Raw genomic sequence first — 24,134 nt, 5'->3', positions numbered from 1 at the left:
GAACTAAAATGGGCTGCTCTGATACTTGGTAAACTATGTACCAGTTTGGAGGAAATAAGAACTGCCAATATCAAGGGAAAAAACCTTAATATCTTGCATTGAGAGATGGAAATCAAACACAACTCCTAAGGACTCTAGTCTGGCCTAGTTTTAGTCATCAATCTTAACCTGTAACACAGAATGACTGATGGCTTTTCGAACAAAGAGGATGAACGGAGACGGTAGCCTGCCGGTGAACTGTCCACTGTGGTGACAACACCTTAACAAGATGATCAAACAATAACTGACACAAGAAGCTGAAGCAAGTGTATGGTTAATGCAAGTTAGATGTAAAAGCAGTCAGAAACACACACGGGGAATGTGTTTCCGCAGACATTCCAGTCAGCTCAAGAGGATTATTCTAGGAACCACAAATTCAGATGAGGAACAAGAAATGTTTACAAAGTGTCCCTGAAATTCAGCTGAACAGAAGTGCAAACAGTCCTATTCCAGTTTGTCAGACCAAGCAGCCCAAAATGTGAGCCCAGGAAATTATTGACCTTTTGAGTGAACTAAGTCAACACACTGCAAGAATGATGTGGACATCAAATCAAGCTAACACACAGGCACAGTCCTCATGGTCACACAGTATGCTGTTTGACCACATATACCAAGTTTCTATGATTATTTTCAAAACAAATAACAACAACAACAAAATTAAATATAAATTTGTATACTGTAATAGTTTCTAAACCAACTCAAAAATAATCTCTGCATTTTGTTACCACCTTGGAGTGACTAGTCTTGTGACATCCCAAAAATGTATCAAACCAACAACCTCCCATCTACCCAAGACGTCTCATTTTCCTTCCGGGTCTTACCTGGATGATAATTTCTGTTGGGCTCTCTTCAGCTTTCTTTTGGCCTACATTCTGAATACGCATGAACTGGCCTGCCGCAGGCACTCCTGCTGCTTCGATCTTTCTGGTCGTTAGGGGAGGGCCAACAGCAGATGGACTTGAACAGGACTCTCTACATTTCGCCATCCCTGCCACCACCACGTGGGTGGAGGGTAAAGCTCCTGCCTCACCGGTGAGCACACTGGTGGCTAGAGCCTTCTTTGGGGGATCCACTACCATATGTTCTACATTTGTATCAATCTGAGCTTCCATCAAAGACATCTGCAAAATGTCTGACACTGCTGTCTTCTCAGAGGCCTGAATGGGAGATATGCTTGTAACTGGTGACGTCAGCTTAGGAACAGAACTGCCACCAGTTATCTTTGTAACTGTGGGAGGCTGGCGCCCCTCAAATGTTATCTTTGTAACAGAGGATCCTTGGGTTATAATTGGCTGCTCCACCTGAAAACAAATTGGGGTTGTGTGTATTATAGCTACATCTCTTTGAGGAAAAACTAATCAAACACTCCAGAAAATATGGTAAAAGAAACATTCGTGCGGTATACTAGGAAGACATTTTGAAGCTCGATGTTTTAGTAAGAGGGCTGGATGGGAAGGATCTGTTTTCTTTTAAGGAACCTAGGGAAAGAGGAGGGGTTGAAAGAACCTTTGTTCAGCCAGCCAAGCTTTGAGGCAGTAAAGGAAAAATAAAAAAAAATCACAGTAGCCTAGTTTTCCTGAGATTTACATCCCGAGATACCTTCAACCCGGTCAAATGATTTCATATAATCTGCTTTTAAAATTAAAAGTGAGTTGAATTTTTTCAATCTTTTCCTTCGAAGTACAATTGTACAAACATATTCTATATATGTATATATATACATATATATATATATACACATACATACACACACACATCAGTCCCATCAATTAGTGCTAATGAAAATTTTCTTTTGATTATCCATATATTTCCTCTGTTATCTAGATGATAAATCTAGAGGGTAAATTCAACATCTAGATGGTAATGATATAAACTAGAAAGGAAGACAGATGGTCAATTACGTTCCTTAAAAGACTGCAGTTCACTTAGCATTACTGCCACAAAAGTAAGCATTTATAAGCATGGAGGTATGGAGCTATCATTTCCATGCACTGCTGATTACTGCTGAAGTGATTTCTTTAGAAACTGCCTAGGAAAGCATACTCTGAGAGTTGTGTTTTCCTCTCTATCAGTAGGTGCGCTTTCCCCCAATACCAATACCAGCATAATGAGGATTTTGGGTTCCCCTTATTTGGAGAAAGCACTGCTGGCTGTGATGACAACCATAAAAAACCTCACCTACCCCCAGCCCCCGTGAACAGAGAAGTAACTTTGCAAGCTATCAAAATTCTGTTACCTGGCTTGCCGGCTGTTTCTCTGATGAAGTGGGGAGAGCCATTTGGCTCTGGGGAGTTTGGGGTTGCACGTAGATTTTTGGTTGGGTTGGAGCTTGCTGCAGTTTAGGAAGCTGCTGCGTGGTTTTTACAGCAAGCACCTGTACCACAGTTTGCGGGGGCTGTGCCATTAAGGTAGGAAGCTGCCTGTCTTTGGCCACCACGGGATGCTGTGTGTGCTGTGCATCTGGCTTGGGCTGTGCTTGTTCCTGCTGGAGAGGAGTCAGTTTCTGATGCCTGATGGAGAGCTGGGGCATCTGTGTGAGTTTGTGCTGGAGTTGGTCTGCCTGCAGGTGGATGGTCTGCTTCTGTTTGGTCTGAAAGCACTGCAGAGTTTTCACTTGCAGCTGAGTCTGTTCCAGCTGGGGCTGGCTAAGTTTCTGCTGCTTAGTTGACTGTGACTGAGTCAGGGCAGACCGGTAAAACAGACCTGTCTGAGGATCCAATGTGTCCATCTCTTCAACCTCACCTTCCTCAGTTCCAAGTTCCTCACTGTGTTTGGTAAAAGCAGTATGACTGCTTAATGCCTACGTAAAAGAGACACAAAGTAAGAATGAAATAAAAAAAAACACATGCAGAGTCACATTTTTCCTGAACTGGAAAATATTAGAGATTCATTCCAATACTTTTCGAGGAGCTCCCAGCTCAGGAGTCATGCTGCAGCCTGTGTGTGAGGGATGCTCACCTGTCTAAAGACAGAAGGCAGCAACTGAGTAGAGAGGCATCCAGAGAAAAACCAAGGCGCGGGAAAGCCCACTTAGGTCACATTATGCGTAGTCCCAAAGGTCAGCTGTACTATCTAGGAGATGTGTCCACCCCGATCCCCACAGCAAGCCTCTCTGAGGAGAGGATGTACCACCAAGGTCTGTGAGTCTCAGAGTCCAGACTCACTAGGCCACAGCTTCCTAGAGACCTGTTTCCTGGAAGGGAGTGAGCCAGGGGACAAGTCATTCCTCTTCATGGGAAAAGAGATTGACTGCCTATGGTCAGCTAAGACAGCACTGGGGGAGAAATCATTCTGAGTGACACTGTTAGAGCCAGCCTATCTGACCTCTGTGTGTCTTAAGAAAGATCAATGTCAGGACCTACCAGTGAAGAACAGGCTAAGATCTGCTACCCACTGAAATCTGAGACAAGTTGCTTTCCTTTGGGACACAACAAAATCCACCTTATCCCTAACTCTCCTGCTGCCTATACCACTATGCCACTATTAACTTCAAAATTGGAACTTGCTCTTAGATCAAGGCTTGATACACACACAGTTTTGATTCAACACCTCTTTACTGTCTTTCAGGTAGGCCACAAACAGTCAGGTTGAACTGCTGGCAGCCAAGTGACAAGGATTGAAGGGAATACTAAGGAGAGACATGGTTGAACCTGATACCCACAATGAAGCTATGTGGCATAAATGTCACTATGGGTTTAAATCATGGTTCTGCCACCTGGAGCAAGTTACATGACTTTGGCTAGTAAGAGGTATGATATGATACACCCATCTTTCAGAATGGTAGTGAGGTGTACTTACAGTTCAAAGCATGGTGCCACATAAAAATCAACTGAACGACATAGCTTTCTTTTTCCTGCCTAGCCTTAATACCAGGGGTTTTTATCTGCTATGAGTTCATTCCTTTCCTGTTGAGTCTTCTTTTATTGGTCACATATAATTAAAGGAGTGAAATATTTCTTTCCCTTCTTGTTCATAATGGTCTTGTAAGGATTCATTATAAAGTATAAAATAAAAGCAAAAATAAACTTAGCATCAAACAGCTAAACAAGCCAAATGCTATTTTGTTCTGAAAAATCTTACTAATACCATTAGTAAATACATCTGTAATAGTAAGAGACACAGGAACAGTGATCAGTTCTGATGTTAGGAGACTCACCTAGACAGCCCAACCCTCCTGAAATCCTAAGAGTCTCTAGAATGTCAAAAAATACTGCTTTCTAATTATTTCCTGGTGTTTAGACCCTCAATTTAGACTATTCATTCCTCACAGATGGATGAGTTACACATACATCATACATTCTACAATTCAGATATGTCTCCTTTTTCAAATAGAAAATAAAATTGAACCTGATATCAGGAATAAAGTGGTTACAGAAGGTAAGAAGAAAAAGAAGAGATACAACCTGTTGCATAATGTGGGTGATTGCTCCAGGGGAAGACGCTGGGATGGACTTTACCACCACTGAAGTCTGTGTCGCAGTCTGTGACTGAGCCACATGTTGGAGCAGGGTCCGCTGGGGCTGGGAAGGCTGTTGGGGCTGGGAGCGATGGCTGACTGAAAACAGAGGAGGTGGTGATGTTTCTCCAGAAATCACCACAGCAACTACAAGCAGTGATCATTTAAAACATGAGTATGAGCTTGTATCCCACAGGGTGGTACTGCAAACTAAAAGGCAGAAGACCAGAACCTGCCCGTCTAGGAATCGGGTGACCCTAAGAGCCTCTTATGAAACTGTTTCCTCATCGGCAAAATGGCAACAACAGAGCTACTGTATGACAGGGAATGTGTAGAGAGGCACTGTGAAAACGTGCCTTTCAAGTGGCACCCTCTTGTGAACTGTTGGGTTTTCTCCAATGACTCTTAGCCCACTGAGGTCACAGGGAAACGATGTATTTCCACAACCCCAGACACATCATTAAGGAAAGTGGGAAAAGAATGCAATCCAAACACTAGCATTGCTCCTTTATATGAAGAGAGACTGCTTCACAGCTTTATAGTTCCTGACAATGTCAGAGGACAAAATGATGCTGCACAAGGAATCCTGTCCGACTCTGTTCCAACCACTCCTGTGAACTTGAAGCCACTTGTTTTCTAGTAAAGCACCAAAACTCAGAGCCTGACTCTGCCTGTGTTTGAATGGGATAATAAAACCTTGCTGTTTTTTCTTACAAGAGGCAAATGAAAAAATGGATTGAAAGCAGCCCTTAAATAAATAAAGGGTCAACAGGAAAAACAGGTTGTTCTGCCACTCCAGTTTTAGCTCAAATAGACCGGCAAGAGTGAAGTTGTAGGAACCAACCCCATTTCCTCCTCTCTCGTCACAGGGCTCATTCAAACTACCCATCCACATAGGTACCAGTCTGCATCATCATTTACCAGCCTCAATTTCTTCTTTTTTTTATTTATTTTTATTTTATATGCACTGGTGTTTTGCCATGGGTGTTGAGTCTCCAGGATCTGGAGTTTCAGAGAGTTGTGAGCTGCCATGTGGGTGCTGGGAATTGAACCCGGGTCCTCTGGAAGAGCAGTCAGTGCTCTTAACCACTGAGCCATCTCTAGTCTCCTACCAGCCTCAACTTCAAGTTTTAACAGTATAGACAACTTGCCACATCCAAACACATACAACACTCAAATGCCTTTAGCTACTGGGAAGGAACCCTTGAACCAAGAATAGGTAAAAAAACAAATCTGTAAATAAGCTAAGGGTTTTGAGAGTATGAAAACTCCTCCAATAAGCCATAACTGTAAGGTTATGTAGCTTATCCCTGCTCCATGCTTAGAAACAGCTGAATGCCCAAGAGTGAGCTCCACCTACAGATCAAAGTATCTGTGGTGGTTTAAGAACTAAACTCCAGCTACAACTATGATCACAAGGCTCTTTTCTGTATACATTCACAAGTGCAGCGCTTCGCTGTAACTATAAATATAGCTATATGTACCATGAGATTACAGACAGGATCACCTGGACTCCTTTTACACTGCACTCTACTACTTCATTGCATTTCATAGTATGCTTTATGTATATTTTAAATTATATGACTTAATATAAAGACCCTATAAAGACCCAGGACTTACATTTAAACAACCACTGAAATCATTTACAACAGGAATAAATAGGAGAAAAATAAATTATGACATTAAACTCAAGAAAGTAAATCAATGAAAATTTTAAATGAAAGCATTCTCAAAAATGAATGACATCTGAAAGATAATAATAAATTTCTGATGAAATTGTCAGATTATATAGACAATTTTGATACCCATACTAGTTTTCATAATTATTACAGTAAGTTTTTCTTAGATTTATTTATTCATTTAATTCATTTATTTGGGTGTATGTGTGTATGTGCACATCACATATATCTAGGTGCCTATAGGGGCTAAAGGAAGGTATTTGATAACCTGGAGCTTGAGTGACAGGTGATTGTGAACCACCCAATATGGGTACAGGGAACCAAACTCAGGTCCTCTGGAAAAGCAGCATCCACTCTTAACTGCTGAGCCATTTCTCCAGCCCCAACAGTAAGACTTTTTAAATTAAAGAAACAAATTGGACTTAACAAAAGATCAAATAACACTATGTAAAACGAATTCTCCTTCAAGAGCCTATAAGTTTTTTCATACCAAATGCCACAAGTGTAGGTTACTAAAGTTCAGTGAAACCCAAGAAAACTAACACCCACCATAGAATAAAACAGGGCCTAGAGCAGCTGGCTTTAAAGTCAAAGCAAATGCTTGGGATACTGTTATGTGTCTAAGAGGTGGCAACAACGGAAGGAGGTCACAGAAAGAACATTTGTGAAACAGATCACACAACCTTAGCTGGCCCACAGGAGCCCCATTAACAGTCATTTATTTCTTTAAACAATTCTTCTTTTTGTTCCCCACCAAAGTGCTCGTTTTCCCATTATTTTGCAGATAACATTTCCTTCCCTTAGTGGAGCTTACCTTCCCTCTACCAGAGCAGAGCAGAGCGCATCCATTTAAGTAGTTCCCCAAATTAATCATCATCTACCTTTCATTATACTACAAATGGATGCACACCACTTACCTAGAAGGGGAAAAGCAACCTCTGTCCCCTCATCAGTGCGTTCTGAAAAGGATAAGTAAGGGAAGAAATCACAGGTCTTTCATCTATTTACTACTTGCTAGTCTAGGCTACTGGAGAGGCTAACATTCAGTTCCCCAGCATACCAGCCTCTGCACCAAATGGCTTTCTGCTAAGTGTCTGTGAAGTTGATAGTTTTCTGTTATCTTCACTGGATTTTCTTTCTGGGCAGTTTTAACCCATCAGTCCTAGTATCTCCTCAATAATGCTGAAGAACTCCCTTTTCTCTATGGTATCTGGAACCTTCAAATACCTGAAACTTGACATTCTCCTTTAATCACTGCTTATACAAACACATGCCAGGAGCTTGCCTCATAGATCTACTCTCCTCACCCCTAGATCATTCACATCCATCAGATCTCAAGCTAATGAAATATCCAAAACAGAAAGCAATATTCCAGGTGTGGCCTCACCTGAATGTAAGACAAAGAATTTCACTTCTCCATAGGTACCATCCCCAAAATCTCATAAGTATTCTGTTGCTGGACCGTAGTTAAATATCTAATTTGCTTTCAGCGTGTGTGTGTGTGTGTGTGTGTGTGTGTGTGTGTGTGTGTGTGTGTGTGTGTGTGTGAGAGAGAGAGAGAGAGAGAGAGAGAGAGAGAGAGAGAGATTGAAGGAGGGAGGCAGGCTGGGGTGGGAGAGAGAAACAGAGAGAGATTGAGATTAAGGTCAAGGAAACCCCAAAGATGATGTCAATCTGCTCTGAAAACCAACAGGAAAAGAGCTAAAATATAAAGATATGTTCTCCCCCCAAATGAGCATCCCATGAAATCCACCAAGGCAGCACTACCTTAATACTAAGTTTTAAGAGGACACCTACCAGTAGTGATGTATTCAGCAACTAGTTCTGACTCTACCACAGCAATGGATGGACTCTCAGGAGAATGTCTCTTTTCCTGGGTCATCTGAATAGGTACTGCCATTTGACTCAAGTCAATAGTGGGTTGTCTTGGTTTAGATTCCAATTTTTCCTTTACTGCATAAAAAAGTCGGGGAAAAGTTAACTTTTATTATAAACAAATACTAAAACCAGAGTTGTCTATGGGAATAATGAACCAGACCTCTGGGATGCCACATTGGCAGTGACTAAAAAGACAATGAACTGAAAACTGCATACTGCTCAGTATGGTTGTATAGCCTACAACCTGCATAACCATACCCAGAAGCCTATAATAATTCATATTTAATCATACTCAGGTTCCCCTAATACTACACTACAGACAGCCAGTCATTTTTCTTTATATACCCCTCCTAGGATATTATTTCCTTTGTACTCAAATTGCTGGTATCCTCAGTTCACAACAGCATGATCTGCTCTAGGGTATATCCCAAAATAGCACTTCCCATTGATTAGTTCATTTGACCTACTAAAAATCCAAGGGCCTGGGAATGTTACCCAGAGGTTGATGCTTGTCCAGCATACACATGGTTGTGAGTTTGATCCCCAGCACAAGGGGAAAATTCATACAGCCTTTACTGAGGGAGGAGGATTGTTGAGTTTAATGCTGACCTGGGCTATATCCAGGCCAGTCTGAGCTATAGAGCAAAGACCCTTTCCATGTATGTGTGTGTGTGTGTGTGTGTGTGTGTGTGTGTGTGTGTGTGTGTAATTTAAGATATGACCACAAAAAAAATGTTACAAGTCTTTAATGACTCTTAAAGAATAAAACTTAAAGGTTTTCACTGTTAGGAAAAAAAAGTAGGTGCTCTGCTCTGTATGTCTAAAATGTCTGATAAAACAGCCTGTAATTAATAGTGGCATATGTATAGATGCATTTTTTTTAACTTCTTACCACTTCCTCAACAAAATCTCTTCACTCAACATTCCAATCTATATAAATGATTGATGGAAATGGTTGAATTTGTCAAAGACAAGCAGCTGAAAAAAGTGCCCAAGGCTAAAAATAATATAAGTAGATTTATAATTTACATCAAATGTAAGTATAAAGTATAGCATGGAATTTACAATAAATAGTATTCAGTAACTAAGTCCACTAAAAGACTGCTCCCACCAAGTACAGAATGTGACAAAGCAGAACAATCATTTTAAACAAAGAAGCCAAACCCCGCTGTGATCCTACAAGCAAAGATGGCCCTGGCCACCATCCTGTCACTGACCAAGTAGGTAACCTTTCTCAATCTCAGCTAGCTTCTCTAAAACATGAAAGGGTTAGATGAGATCATCACTACAACCCCTAAAATAGTCCCTAACTGTTGATCTATTATAGCAGAAAACTCAGTATAACTTCCATAAGGTTGTCCTAGAAGCTATGAAAGATATTTAGTAACTACAAACACTGATAGAAATTTATACACAGATGCTCTAGTGGATAACCTACACAAAAATAAATAAATAAATAAATATGAAAGTAAGGTGAGAACAAATGAGAATGAGAATTTTTTTTTTTTAAATTTTTTTTGGTTTCTCTGTGTAGCTTTGGAGCCTTTCCTGGAACTCACTCTGTAGCCCAGGCTGGCCTCAAACTCACAGAGATCTGCCTGCCTCTGCCTCCCAAGTGCTGGGATTAAAGGCGTGCGCCACCACTGCCTGGCCTACAAATGCGAATGTTTACAAGCAAATCTTATTCCATTTCATTGTGCAAAATTACTCTGATAGTATCAATGAGGACAGCAGGGACCCTTCCATCTGTACTTACAAGTAACAAGCCCACTCTCTTCTGCTGGCAAGAGGATTGTCCATTTTAAATAGAAGTCAGCCCTGTCTACTCGATCTGTCTTCAAATGACAACTCTCCATCTATGCTTCATACTCCTATATACATCTTAAAGAACAATAAACTGTACCAATAATTATAGACAAGTCCAGAGGGGGAGAACTGTACAAAAACTATGCAACAGTGGTGTAGTTTAGCACAACCCGTCTCTAGAGAAAACATGCTTCATTCAGTTGAGCATGTGAATTCATACCTGTTGTCTGTTGGAGTTCTAACAGAGCTTTGATTGTTGATGTAGCTGATTGTGATTCACTGGATACATCCTGATATATTATGGTGGGGCTAGTCTCCATTGCAATCTCATGTTCTGACCAATCCTGACGCCGGGAAGCAATTACATGAACTACAGGCTGGGAATCTGTTTTATATTAGTTAAAAAAAAACAAACCCTATAAACAAAGTTTCTCTTAAAATAAAGCAAATTTTTGTTTATCTTTGTATTTAATGTAAACGTCAAACTTGACTTTTCTAAGAAGACCGTAAGCTACCAGAAGGCATACTGTCTCTCACTTCTGAATTCATTTATTCACTCATCACTTATTTTACACTAGACACCTGTGTATCAGAATCCACATTTAATGGACTTGAAGAAACTCACAGAATAATCCAAGAATGCTCAAAAAGCACACAGTTCATTTGAAGAGACAAACAAGTAAAAAGACAAAGTACAATTCAATATGCTAACTGCTGTCTACACAGGTTTGCATCTATTTAAGTGAATGCTTGTTTGTGTTTACTAAAAACAAAATGTTCTAGGAGACTGATTTTCCCCTAATGCACATGAAAAGGTTTCTATAAACAGCCTGAGTACTTGGGAATATTTGGCTGAATTATTGACAGTAAGAAAAGAGAGACAATCTAGAAACATCATGATGCAACACAAATGTAACAGAGGTGAAAGCTTCAACCTTGTCAGTTACTAGCAAGTTGATTCTTCGGGTCTTAGCTCTACTGTTTAATAAGAACAAGATCTGTGGGTATAACGCATTGATAGTCTGTGCTGCTTAATGATAGGAATACATTCTGAGAAATACTTTAGGCAATGCTGTCATTGTGACAGCATACTTACATACTTAGAAGAATTAGCTTGCTATATCTATATACATGCACGCCCTATACAGCGCACCCTATAACTGTCATCACATATTTATAGTCTACTGCAGAGTAAAAGAAATATTATAAGGTGCATGATGATATATAAATAATCTATAAACTATCAAGGTCAGTAGAAATGTGGTGTTGTGGGGAGGGTAACTGAAAACTCAGTTCTAAGGCTTTAAGTTGGTTTGAAAATAAATTCCAGCACTAATATAAAGGTTTTTTGTTTTGTTTTGTTTTGTTTTTATGTTCAAGCTGTAAAGGCACACATGTAAATACAAAATGTGTGTTGGATTAAGCAACACATACTTAAGAGTTCTCTATAAAACAAACAGGTTGGAGCACTTTGTCTAAGACACTGCATAAGAAACTAGAAAGGATACAAAGATATGTTCCCTAATACTCAGATCTAGATATTGTTATGGGAGCAATAAAAATTGATAGATAGCTTCACATTTTCGAGTAAACATCAAATGATTAAAACAAGGAAAGAGACTGCTTTTCATTGTTAAACCATCAGAAAGGTCTTCAAAGGTGCCTCAAAAATACAAGAAAAAAGCATGGAGATTCACCCTCTACAAACATTACATTTTTGAAAGTCAGGAGGCTGTCCAAAAATATTGGAGCAAGGGAACAATTCTTCTAATGAAACAATTTTCCTGAATAAAATAGTATGCAAGAGGTTTAGAATGTTTAATCACCATTAAACAGGTCATGTGTGGTCACACAGGCCTGTAAGCCCAGAATATGGGAGGTGAAATAAGAGGAACAGGAGTCTGAGATCAGACAGGACTATATGAGACCCTGTCTTTAAAAAACAAAACAAGCCGGGCGGTGGTGGCGCACGCCTTTAATCCCAGCACTTGGGAGGCAGAGGCAGGCGGATCTTTGTGAGTTCGAGGCCAGCCTGGTCTACAGAGCGAGATCCAGGAAAGGTGCAAAGCTACACAGAGAAACCCTGTCTCGAAAAACCAAAAAAATAAAAAATAAAAATAAAAATAAAAATAAAAATAAAAAACAAAACAGACTACCCCCAAAGCAAAAATAAACAAACAAAAACTCCTAAGTTGAAAACAACACACCAAAGACATACAACTTCTATTAAGCTTCTAATCACATGTGAAAGACCAGCTGTTAGCCTATAATGCCAAAGGCCATGTGAAGAATACTGCAATTTTTCTTCATATATTCTAAGAAGATATGTAAGAAATTTTGTTTGTTTAGAGACAGGCTCTCATGCAGCCAAAATGACCTTGACCTCGTTAACCTCCTGCTTCCACCTCCCAAGTGCTGTGATTGGCATACGTATACCACCTTGCTGTTAATATAGTGCTGAGGATCAAACCCAGGCCTTCATACATACCACACAAGTACTTTTTTAACTGAGATATATCCCTAGTGTCCCAATATGAAAAATTTTAACTTGAGAACTGATTATACTAGGGAAACATTATTTTATATAATTTAAGCTCTTAAAAACAAGAATGAGGGCTGGAGAGATGGCTCAGAGGTTAAGAGCACTGACTGTTCTTCCAGAGGTCCTGAGTTCAATTCCCAGCAACCACATGGTGGCTCACAAACATCTGTAATGAGATTTGGTGCCCTCTTCTGGCCTGCAGTCATACATGCTGTATACATAATAAATAAATAAATCTTTAAAAAAAAAAAAAAACAAGAATGATGAGCACAAGTTTATGTTGTGGAACAATCTTTTTGTATACCGTGAAAATGTGTTGCTCTCATTGGTTGAATAAAGAGCTAAATGGCTAATAGCTACGAAGAGGTTAGGTGGGAACTCTGGGTACAGAGAGAACTCTGGGAAGAAGGGCAGAGTTACCAGTGAGACGAAGAGGGAATAAGACATACAATAGAACAGGTAAATGCCATGAGTTATGTGGCAACATGTAAATTGATAAATATAGGTTAATTTAAGTTGTAAGAGCTAGTTAGTAACAGGCCTAAGCTATTGGCCGAGCTTTTATAATTAATAAGAAGTTTCCATGTAGTTGTTTGGGAGCTGGCAGGTGGGACAGAAAATTCAGCCTACAAATAGCACCCAACATGGGTCCACACACAGTCTGAGAAAGTTTTTAAAAAAATGTTTGAAACACAGTATAAAACGCGGCTTCCTGGCAACCAAGCTCTCTTGGGTAGGCTCAGTGCTAGTGATAAACAGAGGCATGACTCTTTTTAGAGGCCCTGCTACTGAGCACTTGTATGGGGCTTATGAGAAGCAGGCAGTATGCATCCTGTATGGTATTGTACTGACTTTAAGTTTTTTGATTACAGATGAATGAGTGATAGCTGCTGAGAGACACTGGATTATCAAGGCTGCTGGATTAAACCAACCTATATATTTTAAAAGAGTCTTGACTCCAAAATGGAAGTCAAAAGATATGTTGCTTTGGGGAAGAGGTTATACTTTTATTTCCACAGAAAACAAAAGGCTGTGGATCCATTCAAGATTGAAGATCAGGTTTGATTGAGGAAGATCCTCTGAAAATCCTGGCTACAGACATAAAAAAATAAACCTAAAAGAACTACAGAACAGGTGATGTATATTTTACCTACTCAAATATAAAACAAACAAAAATCTTTGGCTGACTTGTGTACAATGCACAGTCTATACTTATATTAATACAAATATGTATGTTACCTTTAAAAGTTTATGTATTTTCAGAGTAAGGGAACCAGACACCAATAAAAATGAATGGTCTAAGTGATGCAACATCTCAGAGTGCCTCTGTTGCAGTTTCCTCAAGAGGTCTGCATCCAGAACAGCTTCAAGGCTGCTGGAGACGGTCCAGCCTCACAGACTACTATAGCCAGGACTTAACCATTATCCTGATTTCTCAGGGTCCCCCAAAGATGTGAGCACCTCTAGACAACAGGAAGCAGTCTAGAGAAAGTAACATCTACATTCCCAAGAGATGGGTTATGGATGTCTGTCATCATTTAGGGGATGTTGGTTACAAGTTGTTATTGGTCATGGTCAGAAAAAAAACCTAAACAAAAGAGTTAAGATTCAAGGATCTCTTTCTGAAGGAAAAAAGAGAGATATAATATAGAAATGAGATAGAAGGCTTGATTATTGAATATTCTTTAATCAAAAGAGCAACTATTAATCTCAAAATATTTTACACTGGTATGGATTTTGGTTTATTGATACAAATGTAAAGTTATTTTTATTATACTATATGTATTTCCTGCTTTTATTTGGGGTATTGTGCTTATGCAGCTCCCTTAAAAATGTATTGTATAATTAAGAGATACAGGTTAGTAGTTAGTCATCTATAATAATCAAACTTGTAGTTATATTAGGTATGTTTTCAAGGTTAAACAGATATATGTAGATAGATAGATGGTCTTCCAACACTTCAGATACCTACAGAATATGGCATTTAAGATGTTTAGTAACCTGAGGCTTTTCATGACAGTGAGACATGTCTGCTCCTCACAGCACCAATCTACTTCAGAGAAGATTATGAGCATCGAAGAACCTCCATATGGAGTTTGGCAAACTTTCTTTGTGGCAAAAGCTAGCCATTTGGGCAAGAAACTGCCCTTGCTTAAACTGCTGACAGTATGCTGTCCAAATTGGAAAAATAGAATACAAAAGAAAGCGACTGCTGAACTTTATCAAGACAAGGTAGGATAGTCCTTCAAAATTTCCTGCTTCTCAGAAAAGTCTGTCAAATTCTAGGCTTGTAAGTTGAAGATGGATGCTCCAACATTGCAGAAGAAATTTGGGCGATTGTCCAGGCAGCCAGATGTCCATGTCATTAGGTAAAATTATTTCCTTCTGGGGTCTTTGATGGAGTTAAAGACTAAATAGTTAAACCTATAGTTTTCCTTAGTTATGATAAAAAGTAAATTAGGTATAAAACTTTAGACTCACAAAGATACGATATATAATACAGTATTTTCTCTAAATCTGCCAAATACAAATGGACTGGATATTGTAACTGTAATTCTTACTTGATAACTGGTTTTGTTGTATATAGTTTTACTATGTTAAAGTTAAAACCTTCCTTTTCATAATCAGACAAAAAGGGGTAAATGTTGTGGAACAATCTTTTTGTACACTGAAAATGTGTTGTTCTCATTGGTTAATATAGAGCTAAATGACCAATAGCTAGGCAGGAAGAGGTACAGGCAGGAGAGCCAGACAGAGAGAACTCTGGGAAGAAGAAGGGTGAGGTCACCAGTGAGACAGAGAGGGAGCAACATATAGAAGAGGACAGATAAATACCACAAGTTATGTGGCAATGTTAGACTGATAACAAGCCTAAGCTATTGGCTGAGCTTTTAGAATTAATAAGAAGTCTCCATGTGGTTATTTGGTAGCTGGCAGGTGGGACAGAATAGCATGCCTACAAGCCTATAATCTGAGCACCCAGGAAGAGCACAAATTGGTTGCCATATAATCTGGGCCATATAGTTTTAGACTATCTGGGCCTCTGTCTCAAAAACAAATTCTCATGGATGATATAGGTAAAGAGAGTCTCTGCAACCCAACTCTGAGATACACTGAATATTCAGAGTACGGACTATGTAAAGATAAGGTGGAAATGGATAAGAAGTTTCTCTTCAAAAGAGCTAACCAAATAACATCTCTTCAAATAAAACCATTCCAAAGAGACTGGGAGACTGTGCCATCTCTTTCTGTACATACAGAGCAGCTAACGATCACCAAGTATCTGAAAGCAACCCCAACAGTTATGATAGAAAATGCAAGTGTGAACCTAGGTGCAAACTCTTCATGGTCTCCCCCTCCTCTACTCTTCTGGCTTAGGCTCAGACTTAGGGGTTATTTGATCGCATGACACTAGGAGTCTGATTTGACTATTACTACCTATTTCTGCAATGTGCATTCAGAGGTGTCCAGCCTTCTGAAACTTGAACATGACAATGTGGTCTACAGTGTATTGGCATGTCTAGAACTAGACTTTCATACTTCTCAAGGATAGTGGCCTGCTGCAGATTTTCCTCACAGGTTACTTAATTATTTATTGGATGTCTTCTACATGTTAGGTATCAGAAATACATACTTTAGTATTATATTCAAAGGCAAACCCAAGAATCTCTGGAAGAATACTTCCTGCCTTTATAATTGTCTCTATCATACTTTCATAGTCTCAAGACCTCTCAGTTAGAAGAGAACTTAAAGGTCAATGTTATCATCGACCCTACATGACTCCCACATGCAAATATCATCATCAGAGAACCCACTGCTTTCTAACAGTTCCTTTTCATTTCTGTTTGTACAGCTATGATACACAGTTTTCTTACGTAAAGTAGAAATAGATCTTCCTGTGATTTCTACAACAGTACTATTGTCTGTCCACATATCCACAAAGACCAATTCACTTTCTTCATCTATATCACAGACCTCAACATGTCTAACAGTTCCCAGACCACTCCAAGCCAACCCATCCCCACCAATCTTTCTTCACAGAAAATGATTCCCAGATGTCTTACCTCCCTAAGCCATCTCTTCTATGCTAAGCGTTATCTAGAATCCTTCTATGTTACAATATAAACCTTCCCTCTGAAGCACTGCCCCAATGTTCTAGAGAACATCAATTACACAAATTTTTCTACAAAAAGAGTTCTGTAGTCAAAAACACTGAGGAATATTTTATATTATGTATATTATATATCCTATTTTCATCCTTTTTTTTGGTTTTTTGAGACAGGGTTTCTCTGTGTAGTTTTGGTTCCTGTCCTGGATCTCGCTCTGTAGACCAGGGTGGCCTCAAACTCACAGAGATCCACCTGGCTCTGCCTCCCAAGTACTGGGATTAAAGGTGTGCACCACCACTGCTCTGCTCCTAGTTTTCATCTTAAACAATATATTTTACCAAATAAATTAGCTAATGAAATTCCTCAAAAAGAATATTTTGCATAACCTGTGTATTTTTTTTTTAAATCATCTTCACTCTGACCTCCTAAGATTATGAATCTTCAGGAAAAATGCTGCCAAAAACTGAGTTCTGAATTGAAACAATGTCTGTATGACATTAATTTTCACATTTGCCTCATGCTCAGTTTCTTTAAATCTCTACTCTTCTCCTAGTTCTCTGTTGGTTTGCTTAATATAATCTTTATTTAATACACCTTAAAACCTTTTAGATAGGAAGTGATGGCACATGCCTTTGATCCCAGCACTCAGGAGGCATAGGCAGGCAGATCTCTCAGGCCAGCCTGGTTTACAGAATGAGTTCCAGAACAGCCAGGGCTACAAAAGGAAACCCTGTCTTGAAACCTCCCTGCAAAAAACAAAACAAAACCCCACCCCATCCCAAAAAAAGAAAGGAAAAAAAAATTTTTTTAGAGATAAAGCTGGATATAAATGAAAAAAAAAATACTTTTTAAAAAATCTGAAAATCAGTAAGGCTACCCTTCATAAGTAAGAACGGAAAAACAGAAGGACCATGTAGGAAGGGGAAAAAAGGCACAGTAGCTTCAGAAAACATATGGTGTGATTTTCATGACTGACCTAGAAAAATGTCTTTGATCTAACAGTCTTGCTTAACTCACTGTCTATCAGGATCCAAGCAACAGTCTAGAGCTCCTCCATGGTTAGGAGAAACTACAGAGGTAGAACAATGGTTTGGAATGAGGCAATTAAAATAAGTTTATAAGCATGAAGCTTAATCATTCCCTGGTTGTTATTATTATCCTTGAGACACTAACAGAGAAGAAAATAATAATAAAAAGTACAAAACAAAGTGACTAACATTAAAAAAGCAATATCAGAAGCATAATACGGTGTGATGGACCATGCCAGGGTGGCCAAGTTTCATATCAGGAAGATGCCCAAGACTTTCTACTCTACTTGTGAAGAGACAGTTCAGGAATTAGATATGGGGCCTAGATGTCTCTTTGTGGGGGTGAATATACCAAGAAGGAACCTTAGAAACTACAAATGGAATCAAGGCATTCTCCTGAAACAAAGCATCCTTATTCCAGAGCACATACAGGAAAAACCCTTGAAAATGATGCTAAAACGTAGGTAAGTGATTAATGAGAAACGCTACATTTACGATCTCAGAGTATCTCCTCTCAAATCACTATTAATCTCAAAGAGGAATAGGTTAACTTCACAGTAGAGAAAACTAGAAGCAATCATCCTAACTGAGTGACTACTGTTCACTCATCAATGTGGCAAATGGACATTATGCCTCTCCTGATGAAGCCGAGAAACATTATCTACCTGTGCAATTCCTACTGAATCAAATCAGACAAAACCTAGTTGAAGAAGAGTCTACAAAGTAACTCATTTAAACTCTTCAAATGTCACAGTCAAAGGGGAAAGTAGGGATTAAGAAGCTATCTAGGCCAAAAGAGAATAAAGAATGATGATGGTATCAGAAGTGATAGTTCACACATTTAATGCCAGCACTTGGGAGGCTGAGACAAAAAGATCTCCATGAGTTTCAGGCTAGCCTCGGCTACAAAATGAAATCCTATCTCAAAAAACTAAAAAGGAAGGCAAGACCTTTAATCCAAGCACTCAGGAGGAAGAGGCAGGCAGGTATTTTTAGTTTATGGCCAGCCTGGTCTACATAACAAGTTCCAGGCTAGTCAGGGTTACACAGTGACAAGAAGAGGAGGAAAAAGAAAAGGAAGATGATGGCAATATTGTGATAGTTGCATATAATATAGTTGAGTATAATGTGTGACCCTGAGTTGAAATGTGACTAGGAGACAAAGCAATAAAGAACATCACTTATCGGGCTGGAGAGATGGCTCAGCCGTTAAAGGCTAGGCTCACAACCAAAAATATAAGAACATCACTTATCAATTGGTAGTATGTCTACATGAATTATAAATTAGATAATAATACTATTAATGAAATTACATTTCTTGACTTTGATAATGGTAATTTAGCTGTAAAAAGGATAACCCATAACAAATAGAGACCTAAAAATGTAATTTAGAGGTAAAAGAACTTGGTACCTGTAACTACTCTCAACTGGCTAAAAACCTTTAAAATTGTACACACACACAATGGATACAACAGAAAAGAAACTAGAGACAAAAGCAATAATGCAAGGCTGTGAGTATTGGTCAGTGGCAGAGTGTATGTTTAGCCATGTATAAGGCTACAGGTTTCATTCTCAGAACCAAAAAATACAATACAAAAATAAAACCAGAGCTGGAGAGATAGCTCAGTGATTAAGAACACTGGCTGCTCTCTTTCAGAGGATCTGGGTTTGATTCCCAGCAGCCACATGGAAGCTCACAACTGTTTGTAACACTAGTCCCTGAAGATCTGATGCCCTCTCAGCCTCTTCCAGAACCAGACAGGCACACTGGTGCACAAACACACATGCAGGCAAAACACTCATACACACAAAGAATCAAATTTAAAAAAATGAAACCACCAATTGAGCAAAGAGAATAAAATATAAGCAAACAGGAATGACTGGTAATAAGAGTCACATACTGTAAATAGTTTACATACTGATTTACAATCAGCAGAAAGATAAAACAAATATTAGTAAAATGATTTGTAAAATATTACTATCCCTGATAGCAGGCTTAGGAAAACTATTCACTTTCTGAAGTAAGTACTATATTGTTTACCAAAATCAACAGCTTATTTTTTTAATTAACAAGCTTTCAAAGATCTTATTAAATACTTGCTTTGTGAATGAATGTTACTCATTTTTTTGGAATATGGACTTTTAACCTTTGGCATAATTTTGTTCACTATTAATGAAAATCTTTATGCTGCAATTGAGTATGAATTTTTTTAAAACCTCCTAGTCTGAATTTTAAGCTCCTACAGCACAACAATTAGCCAGGTGTGGTGGTACACACCTGTAATCCCAGCACTTGGAAAATAAAGGCAGCAGGATCAGAAGTTCAAGACTATTCACGGCTGGAGTTGGAAGCCAGATTGGGCTTTATGAAACTCTATCTTTAAAGGGGGCAAAAAAAAAAGGGCAAGAACTGCATTTTACTCAACCTTTATAGGGCCTCACACAATTCTTACTACATAGTTCAAACCGACAAATAATTGTCAACAAATAACATGCAGCAATGTAAACTATGTAAAATGAATGTGAAAGCATCATTGAAGATTAAAAATAATGTGTATAATATGAAAAAAATGTGCTTTCTAACAGTGCTTAAAAAAAAAAAAAAAAAAAAAGGCAGGCATACCAGTAAGGCTAATGTAGAAGAAGCAAGGAGAAGGAAGAGAAGAACAAGGAATAGGGGGAAAGAAGAACATTTGTGCTTAGATGCATCAGAGTGCATAAGCACAGACATAAACATAGGCTAAAGACTCTAATCCAAAATGCTCCATGATCTGAAACTTTCTAAGCAAAGTGACACTACTAGCAGAAAATCCTACACCTGATCTCACATGATGGTCACAGTCAGAACACAGGTGCAGGGGGAAAAAACAAAACCAAAAACCTTACCTCAGACTAAGTGTATAAGGTTTATATGAAACATATATGAATGTCATGTTTAGACTTGGATCCCATCTGTAAAGTCTCTCAGTCTCTCAGTCTCTCTCTCTCCAGCCCCTCTCTTGCACACACACACACACACACACACACACACACACACACACACACAAACACTAACACACAAATACAAAATCTGAAATCAAGATACTTCTCATCCCAAGTATTTCAGACAGGATCCTCAGCTTGTAGCACCCAGTAAGGGCAGTGAGGGTAATTGAGTAACATGAATAGAAGACAATGTCTCAGAGCTTCAGAGTAGACCCTGAGTGTATATTGTAAGAGACTTCCTAGTAAAATGTCATAATGACAGCAATATTGAAAATTATCTCCTGCTGTGGCGTTCATCTTCTAATAAATGGGATAACTACGGATTACCATTTGGAATACTTTTCAGAGTTAAAGGCAATGTTCTTCATAATTAGGCAGGACAGCAAACATAAACTAAGACTCCATACACACTGGGATGTACAGCCACCCACTTACAGCTCACCTCTGGCCACCTTGACTCTTTCTCAAGTTTTAGCAATAATCAATTTTAAAAACACATTCCTTTTCTTGTATACTTCTTCTACTTCCCCCAAACCAAAGAGGAAAAACACAAAAGTTACCATCTAGAAGCTACAGTTGTGCCCAGCTCAACACTACTTACCTGATTAAAAATCATCATCTAAAATCTATCAATGATTTGATGAACATATGACACAAGGTAGGAATGGTAATCTATATCAAAAATAAAATCTCAGCTCAATTACTAAACAGGAAAAAAAAAAATCAAATCAAATCAAAAGAACTACCACCATACAAGTTTGGTTTGGAATCCCTAGAAGTAATAGCTGCTTCAGAACTGAGGCACGATGTCATCAGTGTTTGTGTAATCAGAAGTACAGTAATTCTTACCTTGGGAACTCTGGGAGGACTCCGTGGAAGAGGAACTACTATCTGTGTAACCCTGTGATTCTTCTTTTCCTTCCTGAGCAGATGAATTACCGGCCTCTGCTACCCTAGATGCTTGCTGTAATGTTTCTGTTACCAGTTGCCTTGTTTGTTCACTAACAACTGTAGCTTGAAATGTCACTGGTTTGGGTTTAATGAGAACCTAGAAGAAAATCAGAAACATGCCCAGATGAAATCTCAGAGTGCCATTTAAATGCTAAACTAGCCAGGCATGGTGGCTTATGCCTATAACCCCAGAACTTGGTGGCTTATGCCTATAACCCCAGCACTTGGGAGAGGCTGGAAGTTTATCTCGACTTCAAAGACACCTTTGGCTAGAATGAAATCCTGTCCAAAAAAGAAACAAACAACAACAAAAGCTAAACTTAGAGGTCATTTTCCAGGCACAGAAATTACCATTATGTATATTTATTATTTAGGCTTTGGGCCCAGTATTGCTTACCAAAGACTAATTTAATCCACAGATGAACTAGAGCTAAGCTATGTACAATAATTTAAATGGGACATGCCAAACTGCTACAGTTATGATTCTTCCTTCTTGTTTTTTAATGTGTCTGTGTATGTATATGGTGCCCTCAGAGGCCAGAAGAGGGTTTTGAATCCTCTTCAGCTGGAGTTAAAAATGGTTGTGACCTTCCCAATGTGGGTACATGGAATGAAACTCTGGTCTTCTGGAGGAAAGAAAAGGGAAGAAAATTTCTACCTGAGAATTTTAAATATTCAAAAGCCAAGAAAAGTTACCATATCTTACAGCATACCTGTGTTTTCCCTTGTTGTCCATAGACGATTTTTGTTGGGATGATTTTAGCTGCCGGCTGGACTGTGGAACCTATTCCTTTGGGCTGTGTTACAATCATTTTGGTGATGGGTCTTGTAGCAGTAATGATTGCTGGCTTTGCTCCAGTTGGCACTGTCTGAAGAGTCTTTTCTCCCTAAATTGAAGTCAATCATTATTTAAGATATTTATATGCACTTAAGTGATTAAAAAAAAAACAAACAATGGTCCATTTACTGAAAAAGCACAGAAAGATTTTGCCAGGATGGGAAAAGGACTATAGATTATGCAACAAAGAACACGATTTCTTAAGTGATTAAAAAAATCCTGGACTTAGTTGAAATAATATTACAAGTCATCTGACTAACTTTCTAGCCAAAAAACGAAATTATTTCTGTCGATTAAGTTTTTTAAAATTACCACATCTAAGAATATCTAAGAACTTATACTATCCCATTCATAGAATACCTATATTAAAACAAATGTCTGGAAGAACATATATTAAAATGTTAACAATTGTTATGTCTGAAAGTTGAAATTATAGGTCATCTCCCACACTCATTTTCACTTTTTAATATACCTGAAGTCAATATTTATGTAATAAAAAACTGTGCAGAATATCAACAGATAAACATACACATACAAAATAAATCAAGCATATATGAAATTATAAAGGTATACAGCAGGATATCTATAAAAAGAAGTATGGGGAAGATGAAAAGCGCAAAGAATTAACATTCTTTCTAAGGTTACAGGAAGAAAGGGGAAAAACATAAAGCATTTCTCATGGTTTACTAGTATGTTACTAATATCACTTTAGTCTATTACAGATTCAAGCCTTTCACCATTTTCTGAATTTTCACCTGCTTTATTCTGTCTGTCTGTCTCTCTCCCCCTCTGTGTGTATGTATGTGTGTTGCTAGAAATCAAACCCAAGGCTTCATACATGCTAGGTAAATGCTCTACCACTAATCCATATCCTCAGCCCTTTGTTTTTTTCTGAAGTACTGTTTTTCTGATCACAGTTTTAATCTCAGCATAGTTCTATTTGAATTTAACTGAATTAAATTCAAATATAGTAATTTTACCAATAATTATAGATTAAAATTCATAAAATTAAGAGTTAGCAGTTTTCACATTAGCGATTTTCTTAATTTTTAGCTATCATCATCATAGATGTGTAGCTTTCAAACTGAGCAGTTGATAAACTGAAAGGAACCAGGTGAGCTGTCAAAAAAGCAACCATTGAGAATTCATATCTAAATCTGAGCTTAAAAATTATAAACCTAACTATCAACTACAATTATCAAAAGGAAACAAAGTGTTTCTAATCAGGTGGCTATTTCAACTCTCACATACTGTGTGCAGCAGTGTTCCCAGAAAGAGTTCTGATTTGTCTTCCAACAGCCACCAGTTTGCAAGTATGCGGCATGCTGATCTGTAAATGGCTTGACAGCCTGTCCAAGTACTGTGACCCAAACAAAACCAGGATGTCATCTGAGAAAGTTCCTCTCATGTGTAGTAGGCCTGCATGGATGCAGGTGGGGAGTATAAACGCGTGTTCTGTGTGCTGATGACAATGGTCCCATAGATTGATCTATTCGATTTACTAGCATTGCCTGACAAACTACTGTTCAAGTATCTACTAGACAAAATTCGCACATGACTCTTAGATCTCTTGTAGCAGATAACATACCCTTTGAAGGGGGCAGGCTTCCAAGACAGGGTTTCTCTGGGTAACAACTCTGGCTGTCCTGGAACTTGCTTTGTAGACCAGGTTGGCCTGGAACTCACAGAGATCTGCCTGCCTCTGCCTCTGTACTACAGAATCCTGGCTTTCCTGCTGAATTGCTATGTAAATTCAAAAGAGGCCTAATGAGGACCACTTTCAGTATTATAAAAGACTATGATACATAAGCTTTTATGATCTA

At 38.6% G+C, this 24,134-nt stretch overlaps 1 protein-coding gene across 14 annotated transcripts in view; it reads right to left on the bottom strand.

Annotated features, from left to right (window-relative positions):
• The window catches only part of Emsy (EMSY transcriptional repressor, BRCA2 interacting), a 78,143-nt gene that overhangs the window by 6,167 nt on the left and 47,842 nt on the right, over positions 1–24,134 (bottom strand). For 5 of the 14 annotated variants that reach the window (XM_052761100.1, XM_052761101.1, XM_052761103.1 and 2 more), the window contains 8 exons: positions 22,187–22,360; positions 21,372–21,570; positions 10,079–10,243; positions 7,972–8,127; positions 7,092–7,133; positions 4,443–4,594; positions 2,276–2,839; positions 861–1,340 (listed from right to left, as the gene is read on the bottom strand). In XM_052761100.1, the coding sequence (XP_052617060.1) occupies positions 861–1,340; positions 2,276–2,839; positions 4,443–4,594; positions 7,092–7,133; positions 7,972–8,127; positions 10,079–10,243; positions 21,372–21,570; positions 22,187–22,360 (1,932 nt within the window). Of the gene's footprint in view, positions 1–860; positions 1,518–2,275; positions 2,840–4,442; positions 4,595–7,091; positions 7,134–7,971; positions 8,128–10,078; positions 10,244–21,371; positions 21,571–22,186; positions 22,361–24,134 lie in introns of those variants that run through there. The other 9 variants (XM_052761102.1, XM_052761107.1, XM_052761108.1 and 6 more) reach the window with 6 other exon arrangements.

Source organism: Peromyscus californicus, unplaced genomic scaffold (genome assembly GCF_007827085.1).
Source record: "Peromyscus californicus insignis strain IS unplaced genomic scaffold, ASM782708v3 Scaffold_4__1_contigs__length_199733344, whole genome shotgun sequence".
In the NCBI taxonomy this organism is placed as follows: Eukaryota; Metazoa; Chordata; class Mammalia; order Rodentia; family Cricetidae; genus Peromyscus; species Peromyscus californicus.
Note: the sequence above shows the minus strand (reverse complement) of the source record. Positions and strands in the feature narration are given on the sequence as shown.